Source organism: Erpetoichthys calabaricus, chromosome 8, assembly GCF_900747795.2.
Source record: "Erpetoichthys calabaricus chromosome 8, fErpCal1.3, whole genome shotgun sequence".
NCBI lineage: Eukaryota > Metazoa > Chordata > Cladistia > Polypteriformes > Polypteridae > Erpetoichthys > Erpetoichthys calabaricus.
In genome coordinates, this window is record NC_041401.2 from 61,925,151 (window position 1) to 61,953,099 (window position 27,949).

Below are 27,949 nucleotides of genomic sequence, written 5' to 3' on the forward strand. Positions count from 1 at the left end.
TTTAAACACACACCACCCATTTAATGGAGGGCTTGGCAGTGGTAATGCTGTCTCGCATGAAGGCGGCTTGGATCCTGGTGCCTGCTCAGCTATGGGCCCCTTTTGTAGGTGTGGGGTGTTCATTTGTCCCTTGAAAGACTGACCAGGGATGATTAGGATATGCTCCAGCACCCCCTCAACCCTGCTTTGTTAACCTTTGTTAAGTGTTTAGACAAGACTCTGTTAAGTGTTTAGACAAGACTCTTACCAAGATTCTACCTTGTACAGTAATGATTGGCTAACATAAATGATGTGGATGTGGGCTTTGCAGAAGTTTGTTGTCTTGTTACTCAGTAGGGTGCATTTCCCTCCCATTCCACTGACACAGCACTGTTTGCAGTTTTGTTAAATGTCACATCAAGCTTCAATATTAAAGTAGTTGATTTTTATTTAAAACATTACAGTGCTTCCACATTTACATTTTTTTTTTTATTGGCACCACATTTCCCATAAAGCTGACTGTGCTGGGCAGCAGTGAGAGCGCAAACATTCCTTCCCATGTAGTCTAGTGTGGTGCCATCAGGCCCCCTGCCAGGGTCACCATGTATAACCAGTGCTATCCTCTCTTCTTCCCTGGCCCCCAGGTAAGTTGATTACACTTTTAATTGAGTGAAATTGCCCAATGTATTCGACTTAATACTTTTAACTCCTGGTTCCTTTTACCTGATGCTAAACACTTAATTCAAAGTCCAGAATGACTTTAGAAAATGTTTGAAGTCCACCCCAATATTTCGTTCCTTCTTGTTTTTATATTTGATCATTTGAAGGTACTTGCAAGGAGATTAACATTTTGAAGGTACAAGGAAACCATCTTCATTGTCATCAGTGAAAATTTAATTGTTTATTGTATTCCACATTTAAATAAATAAACTTTACATCTTTGCAATGTCAAAGTGATAGTCTTCATTTTAGCAACATATCAGACTCAAATTCCTCAGCCAGTGCAACATCTGCAAAATCTTTGAACATTGATAACAACTCCAGATGTTACTGGAACTGACATGACCATAAACCACTGCAGAAATCTTTCCATATATAATTGTTTCCTTCAGGAAGTACTGTATTTTCAGTCACAAGTGATGAATCCATCAATACTTAGTCTTTTTTCTTTGCCATGTTCCTTCTCTCTCTGAATTCTTTAGCAATCTTCAGGAGGGATAGCAAGATGGGCACCGACATTGGTAAGAACAAAGGTATATAGATGGCAAATTTTTGGTCATCTGGAAAGTACAGGAGGTGTAGAAGTGACGGGTCAAAGAATGCTTTCTCGGAGGCCAGAATCGCTTCCTTGCTTGACTGAAAGGCAAAGCCAAGGTTGCCAGCCTCCAGCTCAGCAATGGCAGCCTGTATGGCGATCACAGCATTATAGACCTGTAGTTTACAAAAGCAAATAAAGAAGCAGTTTACAGTGAGTTAAAGCAGCAGATATCAACTAGTAAGAACTACCATCCAGTCTTAAACTGGCAGCCACCAAATGGACCACCGCTTCCACATTAATAGAACTACTTGGGCTGCTGGTCGAGTTGAAGTGAAAAGCATGGCCGCTCACCAAGTAGACAGCTGAATGTGTGCGGATGATGCTTAATTTAGCATGCAGATAAACCGAGCTGTATCCAAACGAAATCGGTAGTTACTGACAAAATGTAATGAAACTGCATTCTCCAAATATTGTTTAGTCGATTTATTTTCTCACTCATACCTTTGGAAGGTGTCACAAGGAGCATGCATGTTATAAATGTACAGTATGTCTGAAGGGTACGGGAGGGCAATGCTGAGACACAAGACTGACGTGTTTATTTCAAACTAGCAGTAGAGTACATAGATGAGTGCTGCTCTGAAGGGTGTGGGCTGCTGCTGAGATCATAAAGGTGTGGAAGATAAAGAACATTAGGTAAATGTCACATGACAAGTTTGTCAAAGAACACAAAAAGTTAACAAGAATAGGAAATGTAAGCAGCTTTGCGACACGTCTTGGCCAGGTTGTTGTAGTAGGGCACGATGATTGAATATCACATTAATTAATTGCTTCTCCGGGTTTCATCATTACCTTGGAGAACTCGATTTACTTTTTATAACACCCATCCAATGGGAAATTCAGATATGGGGACATAATACTACATACGGAATATTGCTATAAAAGTTCAGGTTGCTGTTTTGGAATATGGCCAATGTGCCATTTATGTGAATACAATACACCTGTCTTTTTAAAACTCGAAATAAGTCTGCCTTCATAATCTGTGCCCTCCTTACAGGGACTGTTGTTTATAACTGCATTCTACCATGTAAGCAATTCAAAAACAGAACTGACACACTGTGATCAAAAGAAACCCAAGGCAAACTCATCTGCTTCAAAGATGGCAAATAATAATGGGGGAAATGCAATTCAGGCACCACCCTCTGAGAAAAACGTCTCCCACCCCAGTTTATGATTTACCTGTGATGCGATTTTATCATGGATGACAATGTTTCCAATCTCATCAAGAAGCTGGGCCAGAGAGGTTTGTGTCGTCGTTGCTGTTGCAATATTTTCTAAAGTGCGTAACCACAGAAATCGGTCGAGCTCCCAGTCAGTCAGGCCCTGATTTGCAGGACTCTCCATGAGGAAGTCATCTGGGACGTAGGCGAGTTGTACACCCAAGAGCAGCCTGCAGAAGAACCAACAGAATGGCAACATCTCGTAAAGTCATATTTGGGCAGGCCTTCTCAGGATTTTCCTGACTGCTACTGAGTAACAAGAAACATGCCACAAGATATCAGATGGGAATTTCATATCTCATACATTTAACTTCTCTTAATTAGATGTCACTTCCTGACTTTTAAAATAAGTGTACCTTACCATATCTGCATTTTGTGAAGATCCATAAAAGCCATGTATGGGTATGTGGGGATGGACTTTGGATTTTTTAGATCAAAATTAAAGTGCATGGCCTTTGATGGGGGCAATAATCTCCAGCTAGTAAAGTTCTGACATGAACTCCCAGGTGTTAGTTTTAATTTAAGGACAGTATTTATGAAAAACAGTAGAAGGCCATTCAGCCCAACAAAGCTCGCCAGTCCTATCCACTCAATTCTTCTAAAGAAACACCATATCAAGTTTTGAAAGTCCCTAAAGTCCTATTATCTACCACACTATTTGGTAGCTTATTCCAAGTGTCTATAGTTCTAGTTGTGAAGGAAAACTTCCTAATGTTTGTGTGAAAGTTGCCCTTAACAAGTTTCAAACTGTGTTCTTGCTGTACTCATCCTAAAATAACAGTCTTGATCCACTGTACTAATTCCCTTCATAATTTTAAACACTTCAGTCGAGTCACCTCTTAATCTTCTTTTGCTTAAACTGTATAGGCTCAGCTCTTTTAATCTTTCTTCATAATTCATCCCCTGTAGCCCTAGAATGAGCCTAGTTGCTCTTCTCTGGACCTTTTTGTAGCCTGGACACCAAAACTGCACACAGTACTCCAGATGAGGCCTCACCAGTGTGTTATAAAGCTTGAGCAGAACCTCCTTGGACTTATACTCCACACATCAGGGCGCTATATAACCTGACATTCTGCTAGCTGCCTTAATGGCTTCTGAACACTGTCTGACAATTGATAGTGATGAGTCCACTACGATTCCTAAATCCTTCTCATTAGGTGAACTTTAGATTTTCAGATCTCTAATTGAGAAATAGTGAAGAAACGATACAATGAAGAACAACAGTATGAAGAAATGGTACAAAGAAAACACAATACAAAAAATGAAATAAATCATTTACAGGTCTGGGCATTTTACCATTGACCATTTGAACTGTGAGCTTCACCTTTGCGTCTGCAAATCCCAATCTTAACTGGACATCTTCTCAATGCAAAGTGTACAGTTCTGGTGGTCCCTTCCTTTACCCATGGCCAAACCTAACCAAAGGCAGCCTGAACCAAAGCTGGGCCAAACATGAACCTATGAGATCTCCTTGGCTGTGCCAATTGTGCTCAAAAGGATATACTGGTGGTGTACGTGGATTATTCTCCCAACATACTTAACACCACAGTTTAGAGCCGTATGTAACTTTAACTTAAAACATTTTTAATTGTTTTTAATGAAACGTGTCATACCTTGTGAAACATAACAGTGGTCCCCTCATTGTTATGAGAGAAGTCTTCCTAATTTTTCATGACATAATGAAATTGCAAAGTGCAAACCCTATCAGAATCAAATTTTAAGCCAAATGTTTCCTTAATGTACCCCTACTCGAGAGTGGTCTGGGCGAAAAGGTCTAAAAACCCTAAGCACAAAGCAGAGACAACACAGAAGAGGCTTAGGGACAATTGTGTGAATGTTCTTGATGACTTGAACCCAAATGAACACCACTGGAGAGACCTGAAGACAGCTGTCCAGCGATGGTCTCCCTTCAACCTGACAAAGCTTGTGAGGAGCTGCTGAAAAGAATGGAAGAAAATCCCAAAATTCAGATGTGCAAAGCTTGTCAAGCCCAAGCAGACTCTGGGCTGTAATCACTGCCAAAGGGGCTTCACAGAGTGTCTCATTACTTGTGCCAATATGAGGTTTTAGTTTTTTATTTTGAATGCATTTGCAAAAAATTTCTAAAGTGTTGTTTTGGCTTTGTCATTCTTGGCTACTAAGTGTTGCTTGGTGTGAGGGAAAAAATCATTTTAGTATAAGGCTACAACGTAAGAAAAATGTCATAAATGTGAAGGAGTCTGCCTACCTTCTGAATCCATTGTAATTCCCTGTATCTTCTATTAACCAGAAACATGCTATATCTTCAACCAAAACGTTCCCAATTTTCTCAGCCCCCCGGTGTGCCAGTTAAATTTCCTGACAGGCCTGGTTAGACCCCGTAGCTGATGGTTGAACAGGTCAGCTTTAACCCCATCTTTCACTATCTGTGACTTCAATATTTCCCTAGTACTTATGCGATATAGTCCCATTAAAAGGTACCCTGGACTTTAAAACCACACATGTTCTTTGGTTATTTTGTGGATCTTAGTCCAAAGTTGTATTTCATCGCACAATAACCAGCAAAATGAACGCGCATCATTCATTTTACGTGTGGCACAACAACATAGTAAAGTCCACAACCTAGAGGCCTAGGTTAGCCTGTAGCCTCTTGTGCACGGGAGATGAGTAATAAGTGCAATTTTTGAAAGTCATAGTTCCTAAGAAACTCAAAATGTAAGGATTTTAAAGCTAGAATGTAAGTGCCTTTAGAATAAGGACTTCATTTGAAACTGCCTTTAATGCTCACATAATGATTAGGCAGTTGGCAGATGTGTGCTGGTTTATCTTTAAAAAAGAAAAAGAAAGAAAAAGGTATCCCTGTGACTTCTGGCCTTCCTTTCTACTATTTTATTCACTAGAAACATATTTAATAACACTCCTGGTTAATTAGGTGACGCTGCTGTAAGGATTATACAGTACATTTTTTGCATACGTCAGTCATTTTGTGAATGTAAAAGCTACCATATTTCCAGCTACTTTTTATAATCCAATCCACCAAACGCTAGCAGTATTACCACAGGTTAAATGCATAAAATGTTCTTTGAATTAAAATGGTAACTGCTTGCTAAGCTAACAAATTCCAGGTTTAAGTGTTGTGTAAAAGGAATATTACAAAAAGTAAGCGGATTACAAGTTCCATCCAGGAGAGATGATTACTAATCCACATTATCCTTACGTACCGTAGCTGAGCGAGGAACACTTCCATCACACGCACTGTATCAATATTGACCTGGACAGGAAAGCGATTGTTGTCCGAATACTTTTCATTCACATTATAAACCTGGCAAAAAGAAAGCAAATAAACTTCAGGCTAAAGAGGCAATGGGAAGGATGAGATACATTTATACAGGGCAAAAAGCAATGTCAGCACAAATGAGGCACTGTTGAAACTAACAAGTTTTCGGCAATTAGTTGCACAATCCACACTATTCAAATTTTTTGCCTTGCTCAAATCTAAAGGTGTCAACCTTACCTCGTAGTACATGGCTTCTGGGCATGGGTATCATGATAACCAAACACTCGCACGATCATTCAATGAATGATATTAAGAATAATAATAACATATATAATATTATTATATATATATATATATATATATTATTATTGTATCTCTCTATTATATAAAAAAATCTTTCGAAGCGACAAGACTTTTTAGGAGACGAGACGTGACTTTTTTGAAAAAAAAATTTCAAGTCCAGCGAGATGACAATATCGTCACGATATTTATAAAAGTCACGCCCTCCTCTCAACCATTTTTCAACCTCACTCACGGTGCTCTCACCTCTCAGTCTTCTGAATGCTTTTGTCAGACACACTTCTCGCGCTCTCAGCTCTTATAAATTTTAACGTTTTCCTCACTTAAAGTTCCCAATTAAAGAAGACGTATTATGTCCAAATCTTTTTGAAGAATTTCATCACGATGGGTTATCAACAGAAAAAATGAGTACACAGGCAATCCCAGCACAGAGAAACGAGGAAGTCAAACAAATTTACGGCAAAAATGTGGATCGGTTACACGGCAGATTGGTTAAATGCGTATCAATAGACTATGCTGAAACAGTTCGTGGTGAAAACAACAACTTACAATATCTCGAAGAATATCTACAACCGTTAACAACGTCTGGTCTTCCAGCACACAAATTACTGTAGAAAGAAGGACGTATCCAAGAAAGGTAATGTAGTACATCTTCAGGGGATAACATTAGATACCAAAGGAGATCTTGATATGCCATTCGTATTAAATCGTTTAGTTTCCCATTAGAATAGCTTTTGCAAAGACAATTAACAAATAGAGACAAACATTCAAAAAAGTTGTTTTATTTAACAGTGAGAAGGAAATGAAATGCAGTCACGGGCAGTTATACGTCACGTGGATGCAAATGTAACACTTCATATGAAAATTAAAGTCTGTTTAAATTGTACATTCACATCCCCATACGCGAGCGGCAGAACCGCAAAGAGGCTAGTGTGTAACGATGGCCAGGGGGTTGATGAGCGAAGTGAGCAGGGGGCAAAGCCCCCTAGTAATCTATATATATATAAAAGCCAAATACCACCGACTCACTCATCACGAAATCTCCCAAACCATGAGGACTTGGGACTTAAAATTTGGAATGTAGGTTACCCTTGGCCCATAGGTGCTTGCTATGAAACGGTTTTAAAAATTTCGTGGTCCAAGCGTGAAATTTCTTATAGTTTTTTTAGACCCGTTTGTATGTCTGTCCGCGTTTCATGACAGAACTACTTAACAGATTTAGATCAGGTTTTTTTCTATAATTTGCTTGAACATTCCGTTGATTTTGCTACTTTCTCATTGCGCTATGTATCATAGTTAGCTTGCGGTACCACTTTAATAGCGCAAATCTGAGAGAGACTTATTGGGCTGCGGGGCCCTCCTCACTCACACGTCTGCCTCTGGGTGTAACCTTAACCTCCGCTTAGTTAGCGAACGAGAGAAATACTTAACGAATTTAGATCTTTTTTTTTTTCTGTAATTTGCTTGAACATTACGGTTGATTTTGCAACTTTTCTCATCGCGCTAAGAATCACAGTTCGCTTGTAAGAGCGATATATTCGCGCTAATCCGAGACAGAGGCTGCGGGCCGAGGGAAGGGGGAAGAGTGACGTCAGGTTTAGAGAGCTGGACGGGGCCCTCCTCACTGTCCTGTTTCACTACAATGTGAGCGGAGCCGCGGGGGATGGCTAGTATAATAATATAATGTGTGTTACTAATCTGAAATGTTCTAATTTACTGCACATCTGTGACTCACAACTCCAGAAAACTGGGTCCAAATCCCTGCCCAGTCACTATTAGAGTGGAGGGTATATACGTTTCCATCATACCCACCTTGGTTATTCACCAGTTCTCCTCCATTCCCCAATATGTTTAGGGATAAATGCTTGCTCTAAAATGTAGAAGTGAGTGTCAGCATATGTCCTGTGAAGGATTAGCACTTGGTCCAGGACTGGTTACTGCCTTGAGCCCACTGCTATAGTACCACCCTATTCAGGGCAGGTGTGAAGTGAAACTAACCTGGAGGATAAATTTGTGGTCTCTAACAACATTCCTCAGACTGAAGAAGCTGCTTGGATGAGCAGTGAAAGGTATCTCCCTAACAAGAACGAAGACCAGTTGCCATGATTCAACTACCAGATAATTGTACAGTCCTTAACACGTTGAGATTAAACAGGCTCAATAAAAGAAGAATTAGTTTTGACATTAGCCTGCATTAATGTTGTTCAGTAGTAGCCAATAGTGCTTGGAGAAATTCTTGCCACGCCAATATTTAACTCTTCACAAAAAAACACTTCTGTCCCTTGGATTAGATGTTCATTCTATGTATGTGGAGAAAATCTTTACAAATCAGAACATTCTTGTAATTGGAGAAAAGCAAAAATGGCTTTCAAACTAGAGGCATGAAGGCCAGCAAAACGCATTGACTGAGTGAACAAGAGACACCTCATCTAACGGACGTAACTGCAGAGAGGCAACATTGTTGTAAATACTGTTCACCTAACATTAGCTTACACCCAAAAGAGAACAAAAGATCAGCCTTTGAATGCAAACAGGGTTAACAATGGAGAGGAAGCATCTACTTTGCAGGTCAAATGTGAAAAATACATTCATCACTTTTAAAGAATGCATGCATTTTGGAGGGTGGCAGACTGGTACAGTGGGTACAATTGTTGTTGTTTAGCTATAAAGCCCTCAATGCAAGCCCAAATACAGGCCCCCCCCCCCATGAATTTTACGTGTTCCCGTCAAGTCAGCAAGGGTTGTCTCCAAGCACTCCAGTTCTTCCTCCCCTCCCTCACAACTCTTACGAGTGAGTGTGCCCTGTGAAAAAGACTGGCATTCCATCCAGCACTGCTTCCTGCTTTGTGTCTGACGTTGCCAAAAAAGGCTCACCGCCCTGTAAGCCTAATACTTAAACCAGCAAGTTAAAATAATAAATGAATACATTAATTAATGCCTTTTGGAAAATTGATTTCTCATTCTAACCTTGATGACTTACACTTTATATTTGACATTTTATCCAGACCATGACTTGATGCACTGAACGTTTTTCACAACAAACTGCCATTCAGAAAACAAAAAGACTATACAATTTTATAAACTGATTTTACCACACTGCTGTTTTTGGCTGACGTTTCATCCTTATATCCTGGAAATGTCATTATCTCATTGAAAGCCAAGGATCTGTATGCTGTTGACTACAGATGGGCAAACTAGAAAGCACATTTAACAACACAACCTTAGGATTTTCTGACTCTTTAATGAAAAATTCATTATGTGCTAAATTAAGGCGCTCATGCTGTCATAACGAACATGAAAGATCTTGATGCGTCTTACTGTAACTAAGGGAGCATCAGTCTCTCCAAATGCACCAAGGCCGTTTCCAATAATGCATTCATAATGAATCAGGCTATGAGTAATCCGTGGTATGTTAGCACATAAGCCACAGTGTGACAATCTGCCATAATGTCTGAAAGTACTTAAACCACTTCAAGCTTTATGTAACATACACGGCAGATGCACAAATTGCCTTGAGCATGGAGAAGACTACAGCTATAACAATACATAGTATGCTATATTTGTTACGTTTTATCAGCCTTATGCAAATCCTAAGGCTGTGTCCATAGAAACAAATCAATCTGTCAAATCCATTGACAAGTTCAATTATTTTACAATATCACTGCCAAAATGTAGTATAAGTTTAAACCACATGCATGTTTAAGGATTCTATGATTTTATTCAGAGCAAATTTACACAAAAGTATCTAAAAGACAAGATACCAATAAAAACATATAAAACAAGAACTAGAAAACTTCAAGCCTGTTTCAATGTAAGGTGTGTGGAGAAAAAAAAATAACAAAATATTAATGGATATTATGTAAATAATGTGTATACATCCAGCCATCCAACCTCAAACCCACCAATCCCAAGTAAGGTCACTGGGAAGCTGCAGCTCATCCCAACAAGCATTGGGCACAACCCCGGCACAGGGCGCCAGTCCACAGCAGGGTGAAAACACACAGACAAACAGAGACCAGTTTAGCGATGCCAATTCACCTAACCTGCATGTCTTTGTACCATGGGAGGAAAGGCAAGCGCTCAGAGGAAACCCACATGGATTCATACGGGTGCAGGAAGCACCCAGGACATGAACCCTGATATCCTTGTCGCGAGGCAGCAGTGTTACCACTATGCCACTGTGTCACCCATGGGTATAAATTTCTATGAAAATAAGTAATACATTTTATAACTTGATTGTACGGCTTGCTCTATAAGAAGCAAGAAAAATATCTCAAATATTTATTAGTATTTATGATTTAAATAGGTTTTCTATAGGTTTTCTATTTTCATACACAATTGTAACAATTACATTCAATACTGAATTGAACACATTTAATAATAAAAGCACCTTCCTGTATATTTTACAAACCAACTTGGCTAGTAATGTTTGGTCTCTGTCAATTTATTTAAAAGATAAACACATCCTACAAACAGAATTCATACTTGTACGTTTATATGGTGAAGCTAAACATAAATAAATGTATTTTTAAACACATAAGATATAAAAGGTATCAAACAATCCAGTTCATGGACATTTTCAATAGCACCAATAAAAGAGATTCATGAGCGCACTCTTTCAGTTACGTAGTTGTTGTTGTAGCAGGAGTGCTCAATCGCTACTAGCAGATACCAGTAGAAATTAATGGCAAGTCCATTTAAGACTGGAGCAAAAAATGTCTTCAAACAAAAAGTCTTAGGAAGCTGAACAAATTACCAATGCGTGCTGCTAAAAAGGAAACCCTAACAACGTTTTAGAAGTGTCTAGATGAAATATTGGGACAACTTAGTTATTAACCAGCCAAACAAGCCTGATGAATAGAATGGTATTCCCTTATTTGTCAAAATTCTTATAATCTATATAATAGGACAGAACCCTCAGTTACAGTCCTTGATGGCCACAGTGGCTACAGGTTTTCATTTCAGCCAGTTTTAATTAGGAGTTCGTCTTTGCTAATAATGACACTTGATATTAAATTATATATAATGATCAAATGTATACGGATACCCTTTCAAATCACTGAGTTCAGTTGTTGCAGACATGCCCATTGTTAACAAATGCATAAAATCAACTACAAAAATAATGCAATCCCCATTAACTAACACTGACATTAGAATGTAGAGTTGTATTGAAACACATAGGATGCCACGTTTGCCACAAACCAGTACATGAAATTTCTGGTCTGCTAGATCTGCCTTGGTCAATGGTAAGTGCTAATATTGCAAAGCGAAAGTATGCAAAAGCAACAACAGCTCAGCCATGAAGTGGGAGACCCCGCAATCTCACAGAGCAGGACTGGTGAATAATGAAGAGCACAGCACTACAAATTGCCTATCCTCTGTTGCATCACTCACAACAGACTTCCAAACTTCCTCTGGAGGCAACATCTGTCACAGAACTGCATGTGAGGAGCTTCATGAAATGAGCTTCCACGACTGAACAGCTGCACACAAGCCTAAGATCACTATGCGTAATGTCATGTGTTGGCTGGAGTGGTGTAAAGTAAGCTGCCATCAGACTCTGGACCATAGCAAATGGTTCTCTGGAGTGATGGAACTGGCAGTATAATGGAGGAGTCTGGGTTTGGTAGATGCCAGGAGAGCACTATATTCCAGACTGCACAGTGCTTACTGTAAAATTTGGTGAACAAGGGATAATATTCTGCAGTTGTTTTTCAGGGTTTAGGCTAGGCAGCTTGGTTCCAGCGAAGCCTGTTAATGCTGCAGCACACCAACAATATTTTAGACCACTGTGTGCTTCCAACCTTAGGGCAACAGTGTGAGGAAGGCCCTTATCGGTTCCAACATGACCATGCCCCCATGCATTAAGCCAGGTCCATAATGTCAAGGTTTGACAAGTCTGGTGTGGAGGAACTTAAGTGGCCTAACTAGAGCCCTAACCTCAACCCTAATGAAAACCATTGGAATGCTGGTTGTGAGCCAAGTGTTCAACATCAGTGCATGACCTCTCAAGAGCTTTATTAGCTAATTGGGCACAAATTCCAACAGACACACTTGGAGGTAACTTCATATTAATGCTTAGGGTGATTGGTCAGAAGTCCACAAATTTTTGTTAAGTTATAGAGTGTATATGACTTGTTAGTGCTTTCATTTAAAAAAAAAAAAATTAAAAATCTGCATTACATTATAGATTTTTCCATCCATCCATCCATTTTCCAACCCGCTGAATCCGAACACAGGGTCACGGGGGTCTGCTGGAGCCAATCCCAGCCAACACAGGGCACAAGGCAGGAACCAATCCCGGGCAGGGTGCCAACCCACAAACACACCAAGCACACACTAGGGCCAATTTGGAATCGCCAATCCACCTAACCTGCATGTCTTTGGACTGTGGGAGGAAACCAGAGCGCCCGGAGGAAACCCACGCAGACACAGGGAGAACATGCAAACTCCACGCAGGGAGGACCCGGGAAGCGAACCCAGGTCCCCAGGTCTCCCATCTGCGAGGCAGCAGCGCTACCCACTGCGCAACCGTGCCGCCCTTATAGATTTTCCTTTTATGAAAAAATTATCTATAACGTTTTGTGGACCAGAACAGGTGTTTTCTTCTTGGTTCTTCCCTTGCCTCTCTCAATTATTTCTAAACATTTTATTAACACAGATACTTCGTGTTGTAAAAGGTATCTGAAGAGCTAGTGATACCTTTGTCAATAGTATCTCAATATTAACTGGTGGCTGGTTCAGAAAATGGGAAACCAAAACATAGCTGTTAAAACTAAAATAAGAAATTAAGGGTTCTGAATTGTAACAAATTAGCTGACTAAAATGAATCTCAAAACAAATTTCTTTAGCAGTGAATTAATGGCATTTAATTACGAAACTGTTGAAGTGAAAACCTGCAGCCACTAAGGCCTGACAGGAACACAGAGAAAAGCATTGGTGAGGGGTTTAAGAGCACCAGGTGACCCACAGCCTGTTCTTCTCTCTTCTCCAAAAGGAAACAGCAATACATCTTCAAAGGCAGGCTGCGGGATGATAATGGCAGCTATCACCATGTTTCAAGCACCCACTGAAGAACTTACGGAATCTTTCTCAATTACCCCCTTGACAAAGATACTTTGCTGAGCATGGCTACACACGGACATATATTAACTAATGGCATAGGGCAATCAATAGAGTTTGGAGTCAATTTCTAAACTCCATATCACTGACACATTTGCATAAGACACATGAGCACAAAAGCTTAAACTAAAAATCAAGAAGGAGACGAGTCAAGTATAATGAACAGTTAGCAGTTCATAATGAAACAAGAACCTTATGTTAATAACAGAGATACCAGGACATTTTGAGATCAATAGGCATTTACTCGCAATGTTTAACACATCACATCATCATTTTGTTTTTTCAAAGAAACTGAGAAAGTCCTTACCACCTGCATCTAATGAGACAGAAAAAGTATGACCTGTCTAAGCATCAACAGAAAAATAAGGCTTCATTAAATCATCAAAACTGTCCTACAGGTTTACATTTTACCCACTGTAAACCTACACTTTAATTAATTGCTGTTGTAATTTCTTTAGCTTTGTATGCTTCCAATGTAATTAATTTAAGAGCACTTGTGTAGAGAAGCATGAATCATGATTTTTAAAAAGTTCTAATTAGCCTAATATAATTTTAGGAAAACCATTAACGCCATTATTATTATGAGGGGAAATAAAACTGAACTGCCTACTTCCTAACTAACTTATCTTAACACTGAATTTTTGAGGGCTGCAGCCTATCTTAGCAGCATCAGAAGCAAGGCAGGAACCAGTCGCGGATGAGTCGGCAGAAAATAACACTTGAAAGTCAATAGGAGAACATGTTATGACAAGCACTCGGCTTTGATTACTAGGTGGCTACATACATTATGGAACCACTACAGCAATCAAAAAGACTTATTCATACATTTTACCATCAGGAGAGAGTGCATCACACTGTTGCTGTATCTTAGGAGCATCACATAGTTATTTTACTATATTGAAAACCTCTTAAAATATGAAAGTTTATGTGGTGCTCTAAGCCTGTTTGTTCTATAAAGGATGTTATACAAGAATACATTGAAACTAAACTGTTTAGCTACTGAGCTGCAAGGAAACTTTTCTTTTCAAAGTCATCCTGCTTTCACAGTCTCGATTATCGTCTACAGATACCGCATTTTAAACATGAGGCACTAATGTCATAATTACCATGATACCACCCCAGCGTGGGCTATGGAAAGCATTACTCTGCACTGTTGCTCCATTTTGATCTTTGATGTAGAGTGGGCAGTGAGGATAATCAGGAACGTAGAGCAGAAAATTAAGCACAGGATTGGAGGATGCTGCATTTGAACCTAACGGAGAAATTGGTAATAATCATAGATAGCATTTCTAACGCAAACATTACTTAAAAGCAGTAAACTAATTTACTAATTGAAACTTTCAATTTAATTTTTATAATGATTTAAGCTTTTTACAATCACATTAAGTATAAATGCATTTAATAATGGTGAGGACTACATTTCCCAGCATACAAATGCCTTGAGACTGCAACGCACAAAGAAACAAAAAAAAAATATGTATATGATTAAGGGCTTTGCTACAATATTTGTCCTCCAGTGCTGGCTGTATTAATAAAAGGCCTTAAAGGAATACTCCACCTAAAAATGTCACTGTTTTAAGATGTTATTTACCCCATGTAGTTTATAGTTGTGGCAGAAAAAAAAATTAATTCTCATGTTTTCATGGAGAAAGAACAGAAAGTTTCTGAAAGAATGGGACCTAATGGTTGCTGTTGTCCAGCACCAGTCCCATTGTATAAGAAACTCTGCTATGTAATTTCTCTACAAAAACATGAAATTAAAACCAACTACATGGGCTAAGTACCATATAAAAAATGTAATGTTTGGGTGGATAATACTATAAGCCAATAAAATAACATCCTCACTTGGATAACAATAGTTGGAATCCAGAATTAACATTTCCTAGCACACAGTGTATCAGGAAGAATTTTAAATATATTAATTACATGCTGATATATAACTGTCTTTATCTGAGACACATATCCATCACCCCACATTTTCTTGTCACCATAACAAACAAAAAACATACCATTTCCTATACTCTGCTTGAATTAAGAATATAAATTAAAAATCTGATGTAGACTTTCTTACCCAGTCTAGCTTCAACAGGATTGATCACATGGGGTAGGCTTTCTGCGCTCAGTGTGTAGCTTGAGATAGTCTTGTCATAGCGTGGAGTTACACCAAGGATAGCATAGTACAGGATCTTCAGAGAGAGTTGAGACATGGATACTGTAATACATATAATCCAAAAGACAAACTGTAGAAATTAAAAATTTATAGTACCTAAAGAAAACATACCTGAGAATCAACAGAGAAGTTGGCTACACCAGAAAGCTTGTCCAAAAAAGGCTGTATGTATTTGTCTACGGCCTCCTCAATATCCCAATGCAGGTCATGAGACTTGGGATCAGGGTTCAGCAGACTAAAGGTGATTTCATAACCTATGACAAATTGTTAAAACAAACACAAAGAAATAAATCAGAACAGTACTGCAGTGTTTTTTTCGTGTTGGCTTGGAAGCCTACAGAATTTCTAAAAAGACTGCTAGTATACCAAGCTATCTAGTGTGTATATTTTATTGATGAAGTTAATAAATAAATTATTAGGATACACGGAAACAAAAATAATGTAGTCATTTTGATAATAATGCTAAGGATTACTTGACCATTCAAAGAACATTTGTCTTATAAAGGGCTTAGCACATCGAGGGCAGTTTAATTACAAGTATAACAAATGTATTTTTGTGCTCAAATTCTTAATGAGTTAAAAAAATATAGAAAGTTAAATGATGATAATTGTTATACATACATTTATTGCTAATTTAGAGTGGCCGGAGCAAGATCTACAAAGGATTGCATGACACAAAATAGACCTAAACAACACACAATCACTCATGCTGGTTCCAGTTCAGATTCATCAGTTATACTACATAGCATGTCATCAGGGTTATGGAAGGAAAATTGGAATACTTGGAAGAAAATATGTGCAGACATTGGAAGAACATGCAAATTCCACATACACAACAGCCAGGCACAGTATTAGAACACAGAAAACTGGCTCAAAGGATATGTTTTGTATTTTTCATGTCAAATTATTTCTTTATAATCAAGATACAGCATATATTATTTGACACATGAAACCTTGTTCTAAAGTGAAGCTTTTTTTTTTTTTTTTTTATATAAGAAATTTTAAAATATACGTAGCCTTCTTTAGCATTTTATAAAGTATGTAAAAGGTACCGGGGTCCCAACATCAAAATAAAGGCATCAAGACTTACCATATTTTCCATTTTTCATAACAAAAGTGTTATGTCATAAGATTGCACATATATTGTAAAACAGCATAGCCATGTAGTTTAATCTCCTTAGCATTAGACCAAAGCGTCACTCAGGCTGTAAAAACAGTGCTAAAAGTGTTAGTCCCAAGCGTCACTTAGGCAATTGTACAGATGCGTCTCATGTAAGACCCAAGGATTACTCGGGCTGTAAAAGTGCCAACAGTGTTAGTGCCAAGCATCACCCAGGAAACAATATAGGCGCGTGTTGCATAAACAAAAGTGTTACCAGCACACTGGTGAAGACATGTCTTCTCCTAGCCTCATAATGGTTTCTTTTAAGAAACTATTTTTAAGCAGCCAAGGTGTTGCACGATCTTGACAGTGATGATGAAGTGAATCTGTCTTCAGGTAGTGAAATTGAAACGGATATTGAAACAAAAGTGATTCTGATGAATCCAAAAGTGACACCTGCATCAATCACATATGTGCAGTGTGCTTTTCAAAATCTGATCAGTCTGGAAAGAAAATCCGCAAGGAATCACACTACTATTGTCCTGAATGTGATGCTGGATTGTATATTTCACCGTGCTTCAAGACAAATGACACATTTTGACTGTAAATACAGTATTTGCATTATTATTATTATTAGTATCATTATTATACCTTCTACAGTTCTGACTTTATACTTTGTGTTTTGTATGTTTTACAGTAAAATGTTGAAATTTAATAAACATGCAATTTTTCAAGCCAAAAAAAATGCAGCGCTTTTTCCATGTTTTTTCGAGAAAAAATTAACACTAAGGAGGTTAAGGAGGAAATTAGGCAAAACGTAAACCATTCTTGTGAGATTCAGCCTTTTTAAATGGATATGAGCTTTGTGCTTCACTTCATTGTTCATCTTGCTCTGTGGCAACTTTTCAGACCCAGAGGCGCAGCATCCTCCTTCATATACTCCTCACCTTCAAAAAGTTATCTCCAAAAGCTCTTATTAACATTATTTGATGTTATTAGCCAGATGTGAATTGCGGTCTCTGTTCTGTAGACAGCTAGGGAAAGCATATGACAGGGTGCCTCCGTGAGGAGTTGTGGTATTGTATGAGGAAGTTGGGAGTGGCAGAAAAGTATGTAACAGCTGTACAGGATATGTACGAGGGAAGTGTGACAGTGGTGAGGTCTGCAGTAGGAGTGACGGATGCATTCAGCATGGAGGTGGGATTACATCAGGGATCGGCTCTGAGCCGTTTCTTATTTGCAGTGGTGATGGACAGGTTGACAGATGAGATTAGATAGGAATCCCCTTGGACTATGATGTTGGCTGATGACATTGTGATCTGTAGCGACAGTAGGGAGCAGGTTGAGGAAACCCTGGAAAGGTGGAGATATGCTCTAGAGAAGAGAGGAATGAAGGTCAGTAGGAAGAAGACAGAATACATGTGTGTGAATGAGAGGGAGGTCAGTGGAGTGGTGAGGATGCAGGGAGTAGAGTTGGTGAAGGTGGATGAGTTTAAATACTTGGGATCAACAGTACAGAGTAATGGGGATTGTGGAAGAGAGGTGAAAAAGTGAGTGCACGCAGAATGGAATGGGCGGAGAAGAGTGTCAGGAGAAATTTGTGACAGATGGGTATCAGCAAGTGTGAAAGGGATGGTCTACAGGACGGTAGTTAGACCAGCTATGTTATACAGGTTGGAGACGGTGGCATTGACCAGAAAGCAGGAGAGCTGGAGGTGGCAGAGTTAAAGACGCTAAGATTTGCATTGGGTGTGATGAGCATGGACAGGATTAGAACTGAGTATATTAGAGGGTCGACTCAGGTTGAATGGTTGGGAGACAAAGTCAGAGAGGTGAGATTGTGTTGGTTGGGACATGTGCGGAGGAGAGATGTTGTGTGTATTGGGAAAAGGATGTTAAAAATAGAGCTGCCAGGGAAGAGGAAAAGAGGAAGGCCTAAACGAAGGTTTATGGATGTGGTGAGAGAGGACATGCAGGTGATGGGTGTGACAGAGCAAGATGTAGAGGACAGGAAGATATGGAATAAGATGATCCACTGTGACAACCCCTAACGGGAGCACCTGAAATTTGAAGAAGAAGAAGTGCATATGTTTTAGCACAGGCAGAGTGGTAATGCAGAGCTGTCATTCCTGCCTCTCAGTGCCTAAGTCTGCATTGAGTTTACACATTATCTCCATGTATGTATGGACTGAATGGTGTGACTGAGTTTATTCACTCAAAAACATTGCCCTCAGTTATTACCATATCATCAGCAAGAGCAACTTAGCATGTCCTACAAAATTTGATAACTAGTTTGCGGTTACATCTGTTTCACCATGGTTTGGCTCTATCACACTCTGTGTCTTTTTCACTTTTGCAACATTTTTATATCATGCGTGAACACGATATGCCATGGTGTAAGTGCATAATGGTGTTGATTAGACCTATGAACTTAGTATCAATGCGCAGGTGCATTAAATCTTAAAAAAAACAATGCTTTTATAAAATGCAATGCAGTGCAGTGCAGTTATTTCAGTTGTTTCTTTACAAAGTAAAATGAAACTCTTATGTGTTCTCCTCAGCACCATGCTGCCACTTGGCATAACTCTCCCTCCTCAGACTATGCAAAATAACAACACCCAATATAATAGGACAAAAAGTAGGCATCAGTTAGGAAAAAATAATCATAATTTGAGTGTGCATCAACCAAGTAGGCTAGGTATTTTTTTAATTTATAAAAAAAAAAATGCTTCACTTTTGAAAGCAATTTCATTCACAGATGAACTGGTATAACTTGAATACCTCCCAGTAATAGTACTCAAAAATATATAGTATCTGCTTTTAAAATACTGTACTGATTAGTCCAAGTCTTTGAAATTTCTCCTCTGTTATACCAATGTACACAGTACATGAATGGACATGTTAAGTAAGATAAAATTATAACACAGGTCATTAGCTGACATTTTGTTTTCACTACATGGTCTTATTTGTTTCATTTTTTGATACAGTCATATATTTTAACAGCCCTCAATATGGATTATTCCAGTAACTAGACAATAATGTAAATATTTTAGCCATCATGTTAGCTCAGAATGGACTTGAATAAGGAGTAAAGGAGGTCTTTCATATTTAGTAGGATTAGGTCAGGAGCAAATACAGTATAAGCATAGTGTAAATGTGTGTAACAGTATTTGCTTGTAACAGTGCCAAGTGAAATGCAACATACACTCAAGTGGCACATAGAAGTTCCAGTTGATTACATTATTTATATACAATTCATTTTTCTTACCACAACAGTAGATTTGAATTGTTATGTCCTACCATAGGGCGGCACGGTGGCGCAGTGGGTAGCGCTGCTGCCTTGCAGTTAGGAGACCTGGGTTCGCTTCCCGGGTCCTCCCTGCATGGAGTTTGCATGTTCTCCCCGTGTCTGCATAGGTTTCCTCCCACAGTCCAAAGACATGCAGGTTAGGTGGATTGGCGATTCTAAATTGGCCCCAGTGTGTGCTTGGTGTGTGGGTGTGTTTGTGTATGTCCTGCGGTGGGTTGGCACCCTGCCTGGGATTGGTTCCTGCCTTGTGCCCTGTGTTGGCTGGGATTGGCTCCAGCAGACCCCCGTGACCCTGTGTTCGGATTCAGCGGGTTGGAAAATTGACGGATGGATGGATGGATGTCCTACCATTTTATACAGTATAAAAATTAATGTTTCAATTAATGACCTAAAATACCTGACTGATATTGTAATTTAGCTTAAGGTACACTTGCCTGGACTTGACTTGAATGCCCGCATACTGTCAGCTAAGCTTTCTTTTGTGAATTTTCCAGTGGGAACACGGTCTGACATGGAAGCTTTAATGTCATTATTGGTGAAGGTCACAGTCTGAATGATTCGCAGGATCTTGGGCCCAATTACTGAGAGCAGTTCTTCCATCTTTGCCTCTTTGTGTAAGGAGGTTCTCAGAATGGCAGTTCTGTAAATTCCCATGTAGACATTAATACCCTGGTAATATAATAAAAAAAAAATGAGCAAAACATTTTAATTTTGCTCAATTTATTCTTATTAAGAGCACTTTAATTTATGAGTCTAATACATTACATATAACTGTTCCTAACACAAATAAAAGAAAAAAATAAGTAAATCTGAAACATAAACAGAAACATATACAGAGATACATACATATATGCGCACACATTAGGTGCTTGGAATAATAATAATAAAAAAAAGTGATACAGCATTAGTTTTGAAAAATATGTGACAAATATGAGGAAAGTTTGGTGCCAGTTACATTAGCAATTTAATTAGGTCTCTAGACCTGGTATCATCACCATTCCTCTCTAAAGCTTGATATGATATAAAAATCCTAAAATTTGGAAAATTTCAGAATTAATTTGATACGTTATACTCTATACCTAAAGCAGAGAACTGGACTTGAATATGCAAATATCACTGAAAACAAATTAGTGGGCATTCATGGGTTTTGTTTCAACTGGAATCAGGCATTGTTTGCATGTAAGTTGGAGGAGTATTTCAAAGGCATCCATAATTTAATGATGACAAAAGCATTTTAAGTCTTCATTATTTCCCCTTTTTCTGTAATTTTGTGTGACTATTAAGACACCCTAACTATTAGAAAGCCTGATGAGACACCAAGAGAAGTGGGTCCATTGAGAAAACCATTAATGTAATATTCAGTCAAAGCTAGCATTCCCATGTAGTTGTCCTGCTGTTTTCATCTGTAATGTAGAAACTAATATCAAGGAATTGGGTAATACACAACAGAATTATAATATAATAACAATAATCAACTTTTAATTCTCATTGAAAGATTTAAAAAATATGTAAAACTTTGTAAAGTTAAAGAAGGACATACATCAGGAAGCAACCCAGATGTCTCAGGAATCACATAGATGACCAGGGAGCCTGAGGGACTTTCATTTAACTGTGACAGGGACACATCTGCTTCTGACAAAGAGAAAATATATATATGTCATTTGTCTCTTACTTTTTCTGTTAAAACAACTTGTATTGATTTAAAATTTGATTTTAAAGAAGAAAAAGAAAAACAATTTCATGAAAGATCCCGAACCACTCACAACTTCACCTCCATTTGTGAAGAAGCAAGCAAAGAGAAAGAAAGAAGTGTGATGCCGATGCCATAATGCGCTCCACATCCTGAGTAAAACAAAACAAATGGTTCTTAAAAACTGTGATTCCCTTTTCATGAGATGACATAGTGGATGGAAAAGAGAAACTAATACAATCAGCTTAAAGTTCTAAATGAGTTATATCATAAAATAAATTTCTCCAGGCCTGTATTTTGCTTTTTTTTTTTTAATTTTCCTAACAAGATGCCAGGAAGATCTTAGCTGACATAGAGCTTACGTAAATTAACTTCTTATTAATAAATAAAAAGGAGTATAATGAAAAAAATCTAGAAGTAGGAAAAGCTGAGGAGAACAGAGAACAGTAATATCTAAAGTAAGTGAATTACAGGTGGAAATAAAGAACCACAAAGATGCATTGATAGGACAGGAGCAGAACATGGGAAAAAAGGAACTGGGGACTTTAAAGGAGTATAAATTGTAAATTGGGTCAGGAGCTAAACACCATTACCATTTACTTATATACTGTAGCACATTGCTGTTAAAAATGTATATGTAACTCAAAGTGTGCTAAGTTAAAGAAAAAATTACAATTACAAAAATGTATCAATGAATAAAAAAAATATAAAATTACCAGAAACTTACAAATAACAGATAATTAAGTAAAATAACAGCAGAGTTCTTAAACATGGTTTAAACTGCTATTAACTAAACCCGTTTTCTGAGTCTTAAATGGTTACAAAAATAAGTCCATTAAACAGCACTTTGTGGGGGGTCTTGTAAATTCTTTGAATAATTTTACATTGAATAAATTGGGTGACTATCATTTTCAGAAGAAATTTTCACTCCATTTAAAACTAAATCCCAGCTCAAGGTAGGAGAAAGTTCCAAATCTGAATCCCTCTTTAGTGAGACAGAGACTGGTTTCTAGCTTATTTTACAAAGACAAACATTCAACACAGAGAAGGGTTGGGATTGAGAACAGATTGTAAAAACAATATTACAAAAAGGGGTGGGGTGAAATAGGGGAGAATAAAGATAGCAACATGTTTTGAGGAGCCATCTTAACTGTAGGAAAAGAAAAAGGTAAAGGAAGATGCACAAAATTTGATTCCCCAAAAGATCACGTGTACTGGATACCTAGGGTAGAACAGCACATGAAAGCAATGGGCAGACCATCAATATTAAGGGTACTACGTACTCTGTCTTTGCATAAAATCCAAGCACGCTTCAAATTAGAAAAAAAAAAAAAATCTGAAGCAACTAGGAAATTACAGAAACTAATTTATTAGCGTAAGATTTAGTTTCTAGGGGATTGGGTGGAAGGGACAGGCAAGGAAAGATCAAATCAACTAAAAGCCAAAAAAGGGAAGATAAGGACATTGGAGGAAAAGCCAGTGTCAAAGGGGATGGAAAATGAAACACGCAAGCAAAAGCTCAACAACTATCCCTTAATACCGATCCCCCATGGGAGGTATTTTCTGCAAAAAAAGAAAATGAAAATTATAAAATGAAAATGCAATCTCTCTTTTGCAACTTCATTTTCAAAGTCTGGCATGCAAGAATGCTGCAAAAAATATAATTAAAATGAAATAACCCCATTTGCGATTTCATTTTCAAAGTCTACACACTGCTGAACTACTGAAAACACATTATTTTTAACATGGGCCTTCTCATAACTTCACTGTAATTTAATCCTGATACTCTGTATATCCAATTCATTATAATAACTATTCACTCAAAATCTGTACTAACCCCTACTCTCTCTTCTGTTTCCTTTTCCGGTGTCCTGTTGGTGGTGGCATGCGCCACCACCATCTACCCAAAGCACCATGATGATCCAACAATGATGGATGGATTAAAAGCCAGAAGTCTGTATGACCATCAGCATCAAGTGAGTCTGTGAAAACCCTAACTACAAAGAGGACTATTTCATTTATGTTAGGTAGAATGCCCAGAGGGGACTGGGTGGTCTCGTGGCCTGGAACCCCTGCAGATTTTATTTTTTTTCTCCAGCTTTCTGGAGTTTTTTTTGTTTTTTTCTGTCCACCCTGGCCATCGGACCTTACTCCTTTCTATGTTAACTAATGTTGTCTTATTTTAATTTGTATTTTGTCTTTTATTTTTCTTTTCTTCATTATGTAAAGCACTTTTGAGCTACTTTTTGTATGAAAATGTGCGTATATAAATAAATGTTGTTGTTGTTGTACACACAAGAATGCTGCAAAAGTTAAAATTAAAATAAAATAACCCATTTCAAATTTCATTCAAAAATTAAAAGAAAAAGGTATTTCCACTTTGCATTTTCATTTTCAAGTTCTCAACAAGCAAATAGGGCAGGTCAATGGGTGAAGTTTTTACACCTCGATTTCCCCAGAATTCTCTTGTCCTTCAATGGCTGTAGAGCTACTTCGATCGATAGAATACTTCTCACTTTGACTGTGTTTGCAGATACAGTGGTGTTGTCCGTTTCGGGAGATGTTGTCTAAGACGGAACTCCGATTAGCAGAGGTGTTATTTTACCTTTTCTGTTTTATCATCCTTAGATATCCCATATTTATTCAATCCGAGGGGCTTCAATTACACTATACGCAATTATATATAACCATGAGTGGCAGAACAAAGGCTCGGAAAGAAAGCTTCATCCAAGCTTAAACAGTTCAGGTTTAAGGTATGGCCTTTCAGAGGCTGACCTAGAATAGATAGGCGAAAGCACAGACTTCCTGGGACCTAATGCAGCAGCATCACCTCCAACCGAGAGCGAAAGTGGGTTTGAAAGTACAAGTGAGTCGGGCCAGGAGAAACTCGTTGATGCCAGAAAGTTCATTGAAACTGAAAATGGCCTTTCTTTCCACGCTGTCAACTACCTACCGTGAGTCAGCGGGCACCAACTCTGACTGAGCTTGCTACTTCATCCACAGAGCATGAAAAAAGAACCAAACAAAACAGTGTGAGCTGAAGGGTAACGATCGCTGCAATTACTACAGCAATAACTACTGCAATTGGTGGGGAGGTTTACATTAATGTGATAAAGAGTAATATAAAGAAGATTACAAAGGAATATAAGGAAAGATATAAAGGTCATAAACGTAAAAATGAGAAGCAACTTCAGGATATTAAAGACTTGGAGAAATGTTTAAGTAATCGCTTGAGACAACCTTTAAAGGTATCCTAGAAAAAATTGGGGAAAAAATAGAGGAAAATGCAAGTAAGTTTGAAAATAAACCTAGAGCACTTGGTCCTCAGCTTGAACACGTTAAGCAAATGTTCACAACTCGTATTGAAATAGGTTGAACAATTGGCTTCCGCTGCTGATCGAGAAAAAGCAACAGCTACCAAAATCCGAATGCAAAGTGATATGAGACAGACTAGCTGCTCTGAAAGATGGATATAGAAGCATAGTATCAGAATTGAAAGTCTCCCTGAAAACCATGAAAGCCCAAACCCAGTGAAATTCAACGCTGAACTATTCTCTCAGATAATTGGAAAGGCCTTCATAACAACAGCTTTATGCATATGTGCATTGAATGGCCTCAAAACCTAGAAGCCTCATGGTACGTTTCAACGAATTTCAATATAAATTAAATATGATGTCGTTTCTTAAACTGAAACAAGAGATTATACTTAAAAAATAACCGAATTTGCATTTTCCCTAATTTTTCACTTTCAACACATGCTAAACATGTCACATTTTACAGCATTAAACAGCGTTTACGGAAAGCTGAAATCGGATACAGCCTCTTATATCCTGCTAAATTGAAAGAAGATATTCAAGACAAGTTCTACAGTTTTAGTTCTCCGGATGAAGCAGAACAAGAGCTAAAAAAAACTGATCCCAACACTTTTTGGAAATACGATTGTGAGTCGCATTGTGTCCTGGCAAAGCAAAGAAGATTTCACCAGCAATTTGGCATATCTGCCGTGAGACGTTTGCCATAATTATACATTGTATTTCCTTCCCTGCTACTTTAACATCTTAATTATAATTATATATTATCTATCTAATACTGCAAAAATAATCGCAGTTTTTAACTGATCATAACTTATCAGATCCATGGAGATTTCTAAATCAATGCTTAATAGCATATTCCATCTTCTCACCACCACATTATTGCTACTCAAGAATTGATTATTTCTTTATAGATAACAATTTCTTGCCCCATGATCAAATCTTCCAAGTACCACGCCTGTTGTTATCTCTGATCATGCCCCTCTGATCATGGAGCTCAAATCACTATGCCCCTCATACTCATCTCGCAGCTATCATCTTAGGCCCCTGTTATTAGCTGACGAGAACTGTACAGCAATTTATATCCAAGCAAAATAGATTCTTTTTTTTAGAGACAAATGCATCCTCAGGAATATTCTGGGAAACTCTGATGGCATTTGACAGGATTATTTCATATCTCTCCCACAAACAATAAAATCAGAAACCAAGAAGGTCTCAGAGTTAATCCAGTGAAATTACCAGAACAGATCAAGAATACCCAAATGAGGCACTTTTTAGGAGAATACAGGCTTTGCAAAAGGCTAATAAGATCTTAGCTCAACAAATCCACCAGCAGGAAGTTCACAGTGCAATATCAGTAATCACCAACGCAGATGGCAAAAAATCATTGACCATAAGTCCTTATATTCTACTCAGTTTAACACTTGAATCCCTGAAACCTACGAAAAAAGGTGTAATCCCAGGCCACCTTAATATTCCTTCGCACCTCAGCATTAGTGCATTTTGTTTTGTAAATGTGTTGATCTGCACAAGCAGCAAGCAGCCTGCTATTCCACGGTGTTATTTTATTTTAATTTTTGCAGCATTCTTGCAAGCAGACTTTGAAAATGAAATTGAAAAAGAGGTTGAATTTTTATTTTTTAATGTTCATTTTCATTTTCTTTTTTGCAGAAAATACCTGCCAATAATTCCCCTACCCTCCAAGCCTGGTATACCACAATAAACAGTTAACAATAGCAACCGGAGTAAAGAAAGAAATAGTGTTGCAGAACATTTAGCAACCACAACTCAACCACTACAACACTATTATCAAGAAATCATGAAGAGCAAATGAAACAGTAAAAACAGTCAAACAGGACAAATACCAGTGGGATGGAAAGATGATTGTCTCCAAAGCCAGCTTGAAGTGTGATAGGAAAAAAATGAATACTAGTATCTTCTGCCTTCCTTATGTCTGGGGCCTTGTGCAGTCTTTGTGCTATAGTCAAGGTGGAAAGGATGTTTTTTTCTTGGGTCGACTCACAGGGCAGAAGATCATAAAACACCAGACAGTCAACACAGGGGAAGAGTAGTATTGACCTTCTTGGTTAAAATATGGTTAGCCATCATGACCTGAGGCTTGAAGTTGGAAAAGAGGAGGGGAACAAGAGCATCGTTTGTGACTCAAGAAATTGTAGCATACTACTCTTCTTAGCATCTGATGGAGTAACTTGGATTCTAAGGTTGTTTCTTCTCAATCTTTTAGTTCAGTTAATTTATAAACGAAAGCACCCATTTCAGAGCAGATGGATGATATGCCATCATTCAAGCCAACCTTGAGAGGAACTTAAAGGATTCAGAGAGTTTATTCATTTCTAGGAACTGAAGCCTGTTCTTAGGTCTGAAAAAATAACTCTGAATAATTGCATTCAACGAAGCTTGGATCATATCATCTGGCACTTTGAGAAAATTTGAAATAAGTAATAACCAAAGCAAACTGGTTGAGATCAGTCACTGAGGCACTATCACATCTGACCTAAGGAGTTTTCTCTACCAGGTTGAGAGTTATCAATTTAGGAAGAAGTTCTTCTCACCCAAGGGTACCCCTTTCAAGGAGGTAAGGCAGTGTAATATTTAACTTGCCAATACTCAATATAAGCTGAAAATTAAGTAGTGATATGCAGAGTGGCTGCTAATGTGGAACTATTCTCCAGAGAAACAACAATGAACTACAGAATAACCCGATATTAAAATTCAACTGATCAAATGATTGCATATTCGTGTTTCAAAATTCCTTTATGAAAATGTCGGTAAAAATATTAGTAACTGATTATAAAATTACCTCAAATATAATGGAAGCTCATTTAATACCTTGAACAGTTTCCATTCTGAAAGCTGAATCCTCCATGACAGTAGCTGTACGGTATTACATTTCATATCTATATCTTTAGGCCACGGTCTTATGTCTAAAAGAACAAACAAAATATATCATTAAAGAAGTGTCTTGGACACATGGCAATAAACATGTTGGAAGACAAGTCATAATACTGCTGCAGCCTCTTCTAAAACATCATAGCATAGTACAATCTTATCAGAAACAAACACATTAACAGTCACTACCATTTTCAATGTACAAGGAAATAAGTGTAAACATGAGACAAAAGCATCACTGCAGACTTAATTTAAAGAAACAAA

The 27,949-nt window shown here is 38.1% G+C and overlaps 1 protein-coding gene across 1 annotated transcript; it reads right to left on the reverse strand.

Moving 5' to 3' along the window:
• Window positions 1–409: 409 nt before the first annotated feature.
• LOC114655538 (phosphatidylinositol glycan anchor biosynthesis, class S) lies at window positions 410–27,719 on the reverse strand. The gene is made up of 9 exons (XM_028806615.2): window positions 27,626–27,719; window positions 21,315–21,406; window positions 20,209–20,443; window positions 15,474–15,616; window positions 15,264–15,378; window positions 14,299–14,444; window positions 5,715–5,815; window positions 2,474–2,684; window positions 410–1,410 (listed from the first exon to the last, which is right to left on the reverse strand). The coding sequence occupies exons 1-9, from the start codon at window positions 27,660–27,662 to the stop codon at window positions 1,135–1,137; spliced, it is 1,356 nt and encodes a 451-aa protein (XP_028662448.2). The 5' UTR covers window positions 27,663–27,719; the 3' UTR covers window positions 410–1,134.
• Between the last annotated feature and the right edge of the window lie 230 nt (window positions 27,720–27,949).

What these genes read in the sequence shown, in the direction of transcription:
- LOC114655538 (XM_028806615.2), bottom strand. Translation starts at nt 27,662, where the DNA reads ATGGAGGATTCAGCTTTCAGAATGGAAACTGTTCAAG. An exon ending in CAGAATGGAAACTGTTCAAG is followed by an intron (nt 21,407 to 27,625) that starts GTATTAAATGAG and finishes TCTCTTTGTCAG; the next exon opens with AAGCAGATGTGTCCCTGTCA. An exon ending in GGCATTCAAGTCAAGTCCAG is followed by an intron (nt 15,617 to 20,208) that starts GCAAGTGTACCT and finishes AATTTGTCATAG; the next exon opens with GTTATGAAATCACCTTTAGT.